At 40.6% G+C, this 12,541-nt stretch overlaps 1 protein-coding gene across 1 annotated transcript in view; it reads left to right on the top strand.

Annotated features, from left to right (window-relative positions):
* Positions 1-516: 516 nt before the first annotated feature.
* Positions 517-12,541, top strand: part of YY1AP1 (YY1 associated protein 1) — a 34,931-nt gene continuing 22,906 nt past the window's right edge. The window contains 3 exon segments of the mRNA XM_077156405.1: positions 517-623; positions 7,570-7,609; positions 8,216-8,319. Coding sequence (XP_077012520.1) covers positions 7,589-7,609; positions 8,216-8,319 — 125 coding nt within the window. The 5' untranslated portion in view covers positions 517-623; positions 7,570-7,588.

The following is a 12,541-nucleotide window of genomic DNA, read 5'->3' as shown; positions in this document are numbered from 1 at the left end:
AGAGGAGGTGGAGAAAGAGGCTTGGGCTCGCGCTGTTGGAGGTACGCGTGAGGGCCCGCGCCGGAGCCGGCTGACGGGGATTGAGGGGGTGCGGGGGACCAGGCGAGAAGGCGCCCCTGAGCGAAAGCAGACGGACTGACGGGCGCGCGGGGCGGACGGAGGTGGTGGTTCGTGGGAGCGACGAGCAACAAGCCCAGGTCCAGTCAGGCGCGTGCGGGCGTGCGTGCGCGCTCCGCGGCCCGAGTCGGGTGAGGTGGGGCGGTGGGGGAGAACGCGAGGAGGGAGGAGTTGGGGGGGGCGCGAGGCGCCCTTCGTTCCCTCCCTCCGGAGGAGCTGCTGCTGCCGCCGCCGCTCCCGCCGCCATCTTGGGTTTGCTTGGCGGAGGGGGAGACGGTCGCCGTCTCGGTTGTGGGACCCGCCTCCCCTCAGTTTCTTCCCTTTAGCCCCACGCCTTTCCCTTTTCCTCTCTCGCATTTCCGCCAGTCCGCTCACCCGCAGGCCGCCTCCTGACAAGCGGGAGGAATTCGCTGTGGACCAGGGGAAGCGGAGGACCCTGGTGGCGGCCGCCCCCTCTTTCCCACCGTCTTGCACGCTGATCTCTTTCGGCCTCGGCCTCTGACACGGTGAGTAGAAGGGCTGGGGAGGCTTTGGGCCTAAGTACTCGGTCAGCGTCTCAAGCCTTGGCTTCCTGGGACCTACTGTCATCTCCCGGACCTGGACCTCCGGGAGCGCAGTGGTAAGGATGGGGGAGGGGGAGGGGGAACCTTGTGAAACGTTTAATCAAATAGTAGGTTCGTGGGTGTTAATATTTCATAACTTATCATAGATATGTATGTGTAGTGCTATTTACGTATGTACACCTAAAGATACAGTCTCCTATGTTTCTTGTACTTAACAGTTTAAAAACATGCTTGGTAATAACAAAAAGTGTTTCAAGATTTTTAAGGAGCAAGAATGGAAAGGAATTTTCATGTCCTCTTGTTTATTTCGGCTCTAGAAAACACAGCGTAACTTCCCAGTTATCTGTTAGACACTGTCTTTAAAGTGTTAGTAGTTCTACTTAAGGCTTTATTCGAGGTTTTCCTCCATGTCTTAGAAATAAGAGAATTGGCGACCATCATTGCTGCCCCAAAGTGATCTATGCCTGCACACAGAGACGTGTTGGTACTTGTTTAGATAAATAATTTTGCGTTGCTATTTGAGTCATGTGTGTTGGTCAGAGTCTTAAGCTTACCACTATACAGCCTTACTGTACTCCATTGTGAAGTCCATTTTTGGGGCAGTTTTCCTGGCAGCATGACATATCTTAAATCTGGGTGTTACAAGAGACAGAAGTATAAGTAATATATTTTTGTTTTTGTTCTTGAAATATATTGCTAGTTTTTTCTGCTGTTATTGTAGAGATGCCTAACTACTCCCTTCAGTGTTGCCTCATGTACTTTGGAGTCTTGATTTAGATGCATAAATACTTAATGATTGTCATTTCTTCTTGTTAAATTGCCCCTTTTATTAATTGTAGTGTCCTTCTTTACTGCTTGTTCTAGTTTGTTAGCTGCCAGAATGCAATGTAGCAGAAACGGAATGGCTTTTAAAAAGCGAATTTAATAAGTTGCTAGTTTACAGTTCTAAGGCCATGAAAATTTTCCACTTTAAGCAAGCTTATAGAAATGTCCAATTCCACTTTAAGCAAGTTTATAAAAATGTCCAATTAAAGCATCCAGGGGAAAATACCTTGGTTCAAGAAGGCCGATGGCGGGCAGCATTTCTCTCTCAGCTGGGAATTGTTAGGGTTTCTTTTCTCTCTCATCTGGGAAGGCACATGGTAAACACAGCATCATCTGCTAGTTTCCTCTCCAGGTGTCCTGCTTCATGAAGCTCCCCAGGAGGCATTTTCCTTCTTCATCTTCAAAAATTGCTGGCTTTCTACTTCTCATGGCTTTAGCTTTCTCTGCTCTCTCAGAATCTCATGGCTTTCTCCCTTGTTGTTCTCTAGCTTTTCCCAAAGTGCTTCATCTTTTTAAAGGATTCCAGTAAAAGCAATGAAGACCCACCTGGAATGGGTGGAGACATGTCTCCACCTAAGCAAGTTTTCTTTTCAGTATTTTAAATATAGCATACTATGGTCTGCTTGTCTCCATGTTGTCTGAAAATTCAGCACTTTGTCTTAATGTATGTGTTGAATTGCTTTTCTGATTCTCTTTCTCTTTGGCGTTTGACTACCTAATTAGTGTTTCTCTTGGGTGTATTTGGATTTATTCTATTTGGAGTGTGTTGGGCTTCTTAGATTTGCATGTTTATATATTTTTTGTAAGGGTTGGGAAATTTTCTGACATATTTCCTTGAATATACTTCCTGGCTGTTTTGCTTTCTCTTCCCCTTCTGGAGTACCTATGATGCATATGTTTATTTGCTTTGTGTTGTCAGTCATTTCCCTGAGAACCCTGCTCAAATTTGTTTTTTCTCTATTTGTCCTTTTGTCAGCTCGAATTTGGTTGTTCTCTCTTCTAGTTTGCTGATCCTTTCTCCCATTGTGTCTCTACTATATTTTAAATTTTATCTACAGTGCCTGTTATTTCCATAATAGTCTGTTATTTTCTGTGTATTCTTTCATATTTTTTCTTCTGCTCATCTAATAGTCTGCTGGCTTCTTGTTTCATGAAGCTTCCCCAGGGGCATTTTCCTTTTTCATCTCCAAAGGTCTCTGGCTGCGTGGTTTCTCCTGGTTTTTGTGCCTCTGAAACTTTTTCCAAAATGTTTCCTCTCTTGAAGGATTCCAGTAAACTAATCAAGACCCACCTGGAATGTGTGGAGTCACAGCTCTCTCTAATCAAAGGTCAGTACCCACACTTGGGCACGCCACATCTCTGGAGATAATCTAATCAGTTTCCAAGTTACAGTCAAGTTACAGTGCTGAATAGGGATTGAAAGAATGGACACAAAATGGATTAGGATTAAAACATTTTTTTACATCAACTACTATTCCAAAGGATGGTTACTGGTTGTTCTCATTCCCCTGATAAGAAATCCTCACTTTCTTTCCCTTGGGAAATGCCATGGAATCACTTGCTGTGGGGGAGTCTGGGTGGGGAAATATTAGGAAACCCGGCTCAGTGCTGCTGTCCTTTATCTCTTCATGTATATTTTCTTCCTTTCTTTGAATTGATTCAAGAGATTTGTTTTGAACATCTCTCAATAGTTGTTCCAGATTCTGTGTCTCCTCCAATGTTTTTATTCCTTTGGATCATTTTTTCCTGTCTTTTAGTATGTTTGGTGATTTTTTTCTGCTGATATCTCATCTTCTGGAGGTAGGTGTCTCTTTCAGCCATTTCTTCCTATCTTTTAGTATGTTTCATGATTTTTTTTCTGCTGATATATCATTTTCTGGAGGTAGGTGGCTCTTTCGTCTAGAATTCAGTTTTTGTCTGCATTTGTATTAGGGCATTTTGCTTTGACAGTTGGGTTGTTGGTATTTCTAAGCCAAAATGGGGCAGGGCTTGGGATAGTGTCAGAAGAGGCCCCGTTAATCCCTGCTTTTTACCCCCGCACTTTCTGTCCTACTCAGCAGATAGTGCTCTTGAATTACTTATTTGGCTTCAGAAGCTGACTCCTTCAGGGTCTGACCAGCAGAGCTGAAACTATGGGGATCTCACTTTGCTGGCTAATATCTGGCTCAGCGTTGGGATGTGTCCCCCTCTATATTTGGGATTGTGGACTCCTGCAGCTGTCACCATCTGCAGCCATCCTGCAGGCAAGAATTGGGCCTTCTGCTCCTGCTTCCCACAAGGGTTGCGGATGGAATTGGAGCCATGGCTGGAATTGGAGTCTCTACCTGTTTCCTCAGTCTTTCCCTCCGGCACTGATGTAGGCATTGAAATGTCCTCCCCTGTCCTCTACATCCTCAAGTAGTTGATTTGGACAGTTTTTGCTTGGAGTATTTGGCCTGTGGCCATTCTAATGTTTTCATGTTGGGAGGGGCTGTTGATAATATGGGATAGGGGGATGAAACTAGTTGATGTTCTGGAGAGGCTGGCCTCTCTGGGCCTTTCAGGACTTATCTGGTCTTGGAACCCATCTGGAGGTTGTAGGTTTCTGGTTACCCTAGTGCATGAAACCTTTGTAGAATCTTATATAATGCCCTGGGTATTTAGGATTGGCAGGAATGGTTTTGGTTGGGGTTTGTCAAATTATGATAGGTAGCAATGGTAACTGTAGCATGCGTGAATAACCTCCAGAATAGCCTCTAGACTATATTTAAACTCTCTCAGCCACTGTTACCTTTATTTGTTACACTTCTTTTCCCCCTTTTGGTCAGGATGGCATAGTTGATCACATGGTGCCAGGGCTAGGCGCATCTTTGTGAGTCGTAGAGAGAATTTCACTCCTGGATGCCTTTTGCCCATTTTTAAATAGGGTTGCCTGCCTTTTTATTGTTGACTTAAAGGATTTCTTAATATATTCTGGATATTAAATCATTATTAAATATGTGGTTTCCAAATATTTTTTCCATTAATTAGGCGGCTTTTTTACCTTTTTGACAAAGTCCTTTGGTACACAAAAGTATTAAGTTTTCAGGAGGTCCCATTTACCTCTTTTGTCTTTCGGCATTTGTGCTTTGGATGTCAAGCCTAAAAATCTACTGCCTATCACAAAATCTTGAAGATGCTTCCTTGTATTTTCTTCTGGAAGTTATGGTCCTGTCTCTTATATTTAGGCCTTTGATCCCTTTTTTGTATGTGTGACTAAGAGTCCTTTTAAGTGGTTTCCAGAACATTAAGCAGCAACATGTAAGAGGTTTTTTAATCTATGTAGGAATTATTATTAAGAGAAACTAAAAGCAGGCCAAATAATTATTCTAATATTCATTGTTCTCTTAGCCAGGAAGGACTATTTTAAGGCTGGCTGCTGCTTTACGCAGGTTAAAACTGACAATTTAGAGCTTTTTCATGGATAAAGCTCTTGACCTTTAAGAAAGCATTAGGGAAATAAAATATTTAGCCCCTTCTTTCTTCAAGTTAGTGTTTTTTGGTCCTAGATCTAAAAAACAAAGGTCAGTATTGCAGTGTATATAGCTTAAGCTAAATGACAAAGGAAAACAGGAAACATACCCATTAAATTGATAAGAAATACAAGGTAAAAGATGAACTCTTTGGATAAGCTTTCAGTCTGTACAAAGAAATTCCAAAAAGTGAAATTTCTGTATATTCCTAATATATAGAAATAATTTAATGCCTTTCTACAATGGTATAACTCTGTCTTTGCTAAAGCTTCATATTCTATGTGAGGGCATCTGAAATGGCCTGACAGTGCCAGGTCATGGTGGGGGCAGTGACTTTCTAGGCCAAAGTGATTTGATCCATTTTGAGTTAATTTTTGTATGAGGTGTAAAATAGGGATTCTCTCATTCTTTTGAATATCGATATCCAGTTTTGCCAGAATTGTTTGCCAGAGAAATTGTTCTGTCCCATTTGAGTGGACTTGAAAATCTGTTGACCATAAATGTGTGGGTGTATTTTGGAGTTCTCAGTTTGATTCTGTTAATCATGATAATCTGTCTTTATGCCTGTACTATGTGTTTTGACTACTGCCGCTTTGTAATATGTTTTAAAGTCACCAGTGTGAGTCTGCCTCTTCAAATCTGCTGTTATATACCTCTAGTATATTTGTAATCTCATTTATTGTGCCTTTCACTCCCTCAGTTCTTACTTTTCTTTGGATTTTTTCACATTTTTCTTTATGCTCATCCACTGTTTTCTCAATATCCTTTGTCTTTTTGGCTGTATTTTCCTTCATGTCCTTGCTTTTGGAGATTTGTTTGCACATCTTTAATCAGTTTTCTCAAATTTTGTATTTCTTCCGACTTTTTTTTCCTTCCATTTTTTTACTCATCTGTCAGTATCATAGATACAAGGAGCATCAGACACAAGGTTTTCACAATCACATAGTCACAGTGTGAAAGCTATAGCATACATTCATCTTCAGGAAACATGGCTACTGGAACACAGGTTTTCAGTTTCAGGTACTTCCCTCTAGCCTCTCTAATACACCTTAAACTAAAAAGGGAATATCTATAAAATGCATAAGAATAACCTTCAGGATAACATCTTGACTCTGTTTGAAATCTCTCAGCCACTGACACTTTATTTGGTCCCATTTCTCTCTTTCCTTTTTCGGTTGAGAAGATTTTCTCATTCCCTTGATGCTGACTGAGTCCCAGCTCATTCTAGGATTTCTGTTCCATGTTGCCAGGGAGGTTTACACCCCTGGGAGTCATGTCACATGTAGAGAGGGACAGGGTGGTGAGTTTGCTTGCCTTGTTGGCTGAGAGAGAGATAGGCCACATCTGAGCAACAAAAGAGGTTCTCTGGGGGTGACCCTTAGGCCTAATTTTAAGTAGGCTTAGTCTGTCCTTTTCTCTACTTTGTTCCTCTGACTTTTTGTTACTTTGACTGGGCTGTATCTTGTTTCTTGGTATGGCTTGTAACTTTTTGCTTGTATTTGGGCATCTGATTATTCTGAAAGTTGTTTCCCTCTTTCATTTAGGATTTTGTTGTTGACTGGGTTCATGTTAAAGCCCATTTTTGGCACTTGATTTGTCAGTATTTCCCAGCCAAAGCAGAGGCCCATGCAGGGGGCGCAGACCAGTTCCAAAGGATCCTGAGGAGAGAGTTAGGAAAGCAGCTCCCAAAGACTGAACTTTTCTGGCCTACTTAGATGATGTTGTTGTTTGACATCCTCTTCTGGATGTCATTGGTAGGATATTTAGCTTCTGATGGAGTTGAAACAGTGGCACAGCAAATGCCTGTTCAGAAAGAACCAAGGTTGACAGACCTAGTAGTCCAGATTTGACATAAACAGCTGAATTAGAACTATGCTTCACCTTCCCACTCTTCCCAGGCTTCCTGGATCCTTGCATTCCTCAGCAATTCCCCAGGCCATGACCTACAAAAAGCTGCTTGCCTCCAGGGTGGGGGTTGGGCATCAGGGCCTGCAGTTGAGTGAGTCACTCAACGCAGTTCCTCAGTATCTTCCTCCTGCCCTTCCCTGGATGCTTCACAGTACTCCCCTAGTCTCTGGAGCCTTAGATCTGTCACCAATTAGACTGAAGCTCTTACCAACTTTTTGTGGTATCTACAAGTCTGATAAGTGTATTTTTTGAGTCTTCTCCATCATTGATGAAGCTGCTGATTGCTTCAGACTCAAAGATGGGATCCTATGGGGCATGCTGCTGAGACTTCTCTTTTGACCCTAATCTGTATTCTATGAGTAGAGTAGTCCAACCAGCTATAAGTTGATCGAATTTAAAATGTAGCTCACATTTTCTGTGTATCTCCACACTAGAGTTTAAGACTTATGGGTGTAGATATATTTGGTTTTTTCACTCGTGTTTTATAAGCATCTAGAACAGGGCCCAAGGCCTAGTTAGTGTTTGGTTAATGATTTGGAATGGATGAAAGATAGAAATGAGGATTTTGTCAGATCCCTTGTTAAAACAATACATTGTCTTCATGGAATAATTTTCGTTGCAAAATGTCACTAGTCCTAACAAGACAGTGTTTGAATTTTTTGCAGAAAGGAAGTGAATGAGCTGATGGAAGAGCTGTTTGAAACTGTGAGTAGTGGTCCTCCAGTGAGAACTCTGGGTGGTAAAAGTGGATTCTTCAGAAGCTCTGTCCTTTGGTCCTGGGTCCCTTGTTTCAGAAGGGTGATCTGCCTGAGCTATTTCCCTTTTTAGTTCATGCAGGAAAGTATATAGCAGCAGGGTAATTTAGCTAGTTATCAAGTAAACTCTTGATTAAACACATATAAATTTTTCTTAGTAAAATTTCTGAACCTTGGATGACCTCCTCACCATCATCTGGTGAATTTTGAAAGATTGCTCACTTGTTTTAGACTATTTCGAGTACAGATACTTACCATTTTGATAAATCTGTCTCTTGAAAAGATATTTCTGCATGAGAGATTGATTATTTTGAGTAATCTGTACTCTCTTTTTAACATTACAAATTGGCTGGTTGATAGACTTTTCCTGGTGTAGTAGTCACCCCATGTGTCAGGAATGGGAGCTCTGAAATGGGAATGGTTCTGCTGTGAGCTCGTTCTTGGTACCAGCATTATTAAAGTCTATACTGTATAGTTTTCACTTCCCCTTCTTACCACTAGGGTGACTTTCCCAGGCCCATTCTCCAAGAAAACCTTCTTCTTCCTTTGTCCTCAGTTCCAAGACGAAATGGGATTCACCAACATGGAAGACGATGGCCCAGAAGAGGAGGATCGTGTGATTGAGTCTCAGCCTAACTTTAACTCCCCTCAGGCCCCACGGTAGGCTGGCCATAGACCTTGAGACTTAGAATCAAAGAAAAAAGTCTTTCTGAAAACGTTTTCAGAAATTGCTGTAGCAATTTCCCATGCCCAAGTAGCTGCTGTAACTGAGTTAAGATACAAAACCTTGTGAATTGGCTATCAGATGAATAAGTCTCCTTGTTATGGGGCAGTGCAGCTATAGACCGAGCTGTATCTGTTTGGGAAAGGAGAAAAAATAGTAGCTGGCATCTGTAATAGCTTCTCCAGGTGAATGGTGTTGGAGAGGTTTGTAGGATTTATGGCCAGCCACAGAAATTTCCCCAAATCATAATATCCAGTTATAATACCCAGTTATGTCCCTTTTGTTCTCCTATTTGCTACTAATATCTGGTAAATATTAATAAAGGTTTATCAGTCACCTGGGCATTAACTGATCAAATCATGAAGTAGTAATGCGCTGAGAGTTTGAAATATATGTACTGCCTTTTTCATATAAAGTTGGCAATTCTCTTGCCCCACCCAGAAAATAAAGGCTTTTCTACCTGTTTTGTGATGGATTTTGCATAATATATGTTAGTCATTGTGTGTGGTAATGTACAATCCTTAGGTGAATATCAAGTGTGTGTGTGTGTGTAGTTTGTTCCATGAATGGAACAGAGTAAAGCAAACATATAGTCTCTGTTAGTTCATGTTGTAACTAACACCATTACCTAACTAGAGAGCTTGGGATCTGTCTGAGAGCTAGGCCTTCAGGGACCTTGTAATTTTTTTTTAAATACCAAAAAAACAAACAAATGCAAACATTCATAATTTTTGATCATTCCGTTCTACATGTATAATCAGTAATTCACAATATCATCACATAGTTGCATATTTATCATCATGATCATTTCTTAGATCATTTACATCTATTCAGAAAAAGAAAATAGAAAAAAATTCATATATACCATATCTCCCACCCACCCCTCCACCGATTACCAGCATTTCACTATAAATTTATTTTAACATTTGTTCCCCCTATTATTCATCTTTATTCCCTATGTTTTACTTGTCTCTTGATAAGGTAGATAACAGGAGCATCAGACACAAGGTTTTCACAATCACATAGTCACATTGTGGAAGCTATATCATTATACAATCAGAAACATGGCTACTGGAACACAGCTCCACGTTTTCAGGCAGTTCCCTCTAGCCTCTCCACTACATCTTAACTAAGAAGCTGATATCTATTTAATGCATTAGATTAACCTCCAGGATAACCTGTCGACTCTGGACTCTCTCAGCCATTGACACTTATTTTGTCTCATTTCACTCTCTCCCCTTTTGGTCAAGAAGGTTTTTTCAACCCCTTGATGCTGAGTCTCAGCTCATTCTAGGGATTTTCTCAATCCCTTGTTGCTGAGTCTCAGCTCATTCCAGGATTTCTGTCCCACGGTTGCCAGGAAGGTCCTCACCCCTGGAAGTCATGTCCCACGTAGACAAGGGTAGGGTGGTGAATTTTCCTGTTGTGTTGGCTGGAGAGAGAGGCCCCATCTGAGCAACAAAAGAGGTTTTCTTGGGGGAGACTCTTAGGCCTAATTTTAAGTAGGCTTGACCTATCCTTTGTGGGGTTAAGTTTCATATGAATAAATTCCAAGTTTGGGGGCTCAGCCTGTAGCTTTTATTGTCCACACTGCTTGTGAGAATATTAAGAATTCAACTTGCGCAAGTTGAATTTTCCCCTTTTCTCACCATTCCCCAAAGGGGACTTTGCAAATATTTTTTTATTCACTGTTAAATCACTCTGGGATTTTTCGGGGCATCACTCCAGACAAACCCACAAAATCTCATGGGACCTTGCAACTTAATGAAAAAAGCAGTATACTAACTAATGTATAAAACCAGAAATAACTCACAGTCCATTGCAAAAAATACCAAAATAACATTACAACAGAAATCTCAAAATTTGTAAATGTCAGTATTTGATCCACTTATTTCAAGCCATACTTCCTAGAACAAAATTCTGGTGCAACAGAGGAATGGAACAATTCTATTTTTGGAAGTTGTTATAATTAGGTTTTCTCATCTTTTTTTTTTCCTGTGTGTGTGTTAGAGAAGTTGTGGCTTTTAAGAACAATCATGCATAAGATGCAGGATTCCTCTAATTAGTTTTTTTTTTTTTTAATCTATAAAGTAGTTCAGTCTTACTAGTCAACTCTGGGTATGGATTTTTAAAAATTTGGAAATTATATGTCTACTTTAAAATTCCTGATCAAATTCGTTTTCTTTCTGGTATTTAGTGAATCTGCTTGGGATGCTGCTGCTTGCTTCTCTTTCAGGTGGAAATCAAACATGGTTTAATTTTTGACTAAGTAAGACATGGGGATTATGAGTCATCTGTACTCTCTTTTAATAAAGGCAGATGCAGGCAATTTTTGCATTTTCTACCTTTTTAAGTTTCTGTTCTTCTGTTCCTCTAATAGTAGTACAGAAAAGCAAGAGTTTGCAAGTCTCATACAGAGGACACTTACATGGTCTTTAGGTTTTTACCTTGTGTCTGCCCAAACCTGTACTAACTATTGTAAGAGAAAATATAAACTTCATCCCCAGAGGCCACTGTAAAAAGTATTTTAAAAAATACTTAAAATTAATTAACATTTTAACTTATTACCAATTAACTGATACCTCAATATAGGGGACTTATGGAACCATGAATACCTGCTAATCATAGCTACTTGAGCAGGAGTTATCCTGCTTGTATAGCTTATTAGTATGGGTTTAGTCATTTAAATATCTTGCTCTGCCTTCACCCTAGAATTAGCATGCCAGGTTTTATTTTTTTATAATTTTACTGTATAATATAATATATATACAAAGCAAGGAAAGAAAAAGCAATAGTTTTCAAAGCACTCTTCAACAGGTAGTTATAGGACAGATCCCAGAGTTTGTCATGGGCTGTCGTACCATAATCTCAGACTTTTCCTTCTAGCTGCTCCAGAACATGGGAGGCCAGAAAGAAATATTTTTTCTGTCATCACAATTGATGTTTTTGTTCTTTTTTGTGAAAAATAACATCTATACAAAAAAGCAACAAATTTCAAAGCACAGCAGAACAATTAGTTGTAGAATGGATTTCAGAGTTTGGTGTGGATTACAATTCCACAATTTTAGGTTTTTACTTCTAGCTGCTGTAAGATACTGGAGACTAAAATAATAATTTAGTGATTCAGCAATCATTTGTTTGTTAAACCCTACCTTCTCTGTATAACTCCACCATCACCTTTGATCTTTCTTTCCCACTTTTTAGGGTTATTTGGGCTATGGCCATTCTAACTTTTTCATGTTGGAAGGGGCTGTCAGTAATATGGGGTAGGGAGATGGAACTAGCTGATACTCTGGAATGGCTGGGCCCCCTAGGTTGCAGAACTTATCTGGTCCAGGGACCCATTTGGAGGTGGTAGGTTTCTGGAAAGTTACCCTAGTGCATGGAACCTTTGTAGAGTCTTAAATAATGCCCTAGGTATTCTTTAGGGTTGGCAGGAATGGTTTTGGTTAGGGTTTGGCAAGTTACATTAGGTAGCAGTATCCAACTGAAGCATATGTGAGCGTGACCTCCAGTGTCACCTCCCCTGTTGCCAGGGAGACTTTCATCCCTGGATGTCATGTCCCATGTAGGGGGGAGGGCAATGATTTCACTTGCAGAGTTGGGTGTAGAGAGAGAGGCCACATCTGAGCAACAAAAGAGGTCCTATAGGTTGGCTAAGCTTCTCTGTTACATACATAAGCTTCACAAGAGCAAGCCTCAAGATCAAGAGCTTGGCCTATTGAATTGGGTATCGCTAATGTTGGACATAATATTAGGGGTTTCCCAGGTGGTAAAGTTTAATAGTCCCATATTTTTTCTCCCAGCTGTTAAAGGACTTTGCCAGTACTTTTCCCCCCTCTATTATTTATTTATTCTTAATCCTTATGTCTATACCGTAGATAAAAGGAGCATCAGACCCCAGGTTTTCACAATCACAGCTAATCAATACATTTTGATTAGCATGCCAGGTATTTGAATTCTTGGTTCTACACTGGAAACTATCTTTCAGGAGCTAAGGTTAGAAGGGTAGGGTTAAGAAGAATGGGGAAGAGATTCAAAGGACCAAAAGGAGATATTTTCATGGAGGATTGTAGGGTAACAGTTAAACTAATTTCTCAGTTGTACTCATTTTAAACTGCCACGTATTTCAGTATACTTTTTTCTTTTTTCAAGCTT

The sequence above is a fragment of the Tamandua tetradactyla genome, chromosome 4, assembly GCF_023851605.1.
Source record: "Tamandua tetradactyla isolate mTamTet1 chromosome 4, mTamTet1.pri, whole genome shotgun sequence".
Classification (NCBI taxonomy): domain Eukaryota; kingdom Metazoa; phylum Chordata; class Mammalia; order Pilosa; family Myrmecophagidae; genus Tamandua; species Tamandua tetradactyla.
The sequence above is the reverse complement of the archived record's forward strand: the minus strand, read 5'-3'. Positions and strand labels throughout refer to the sequence as shown.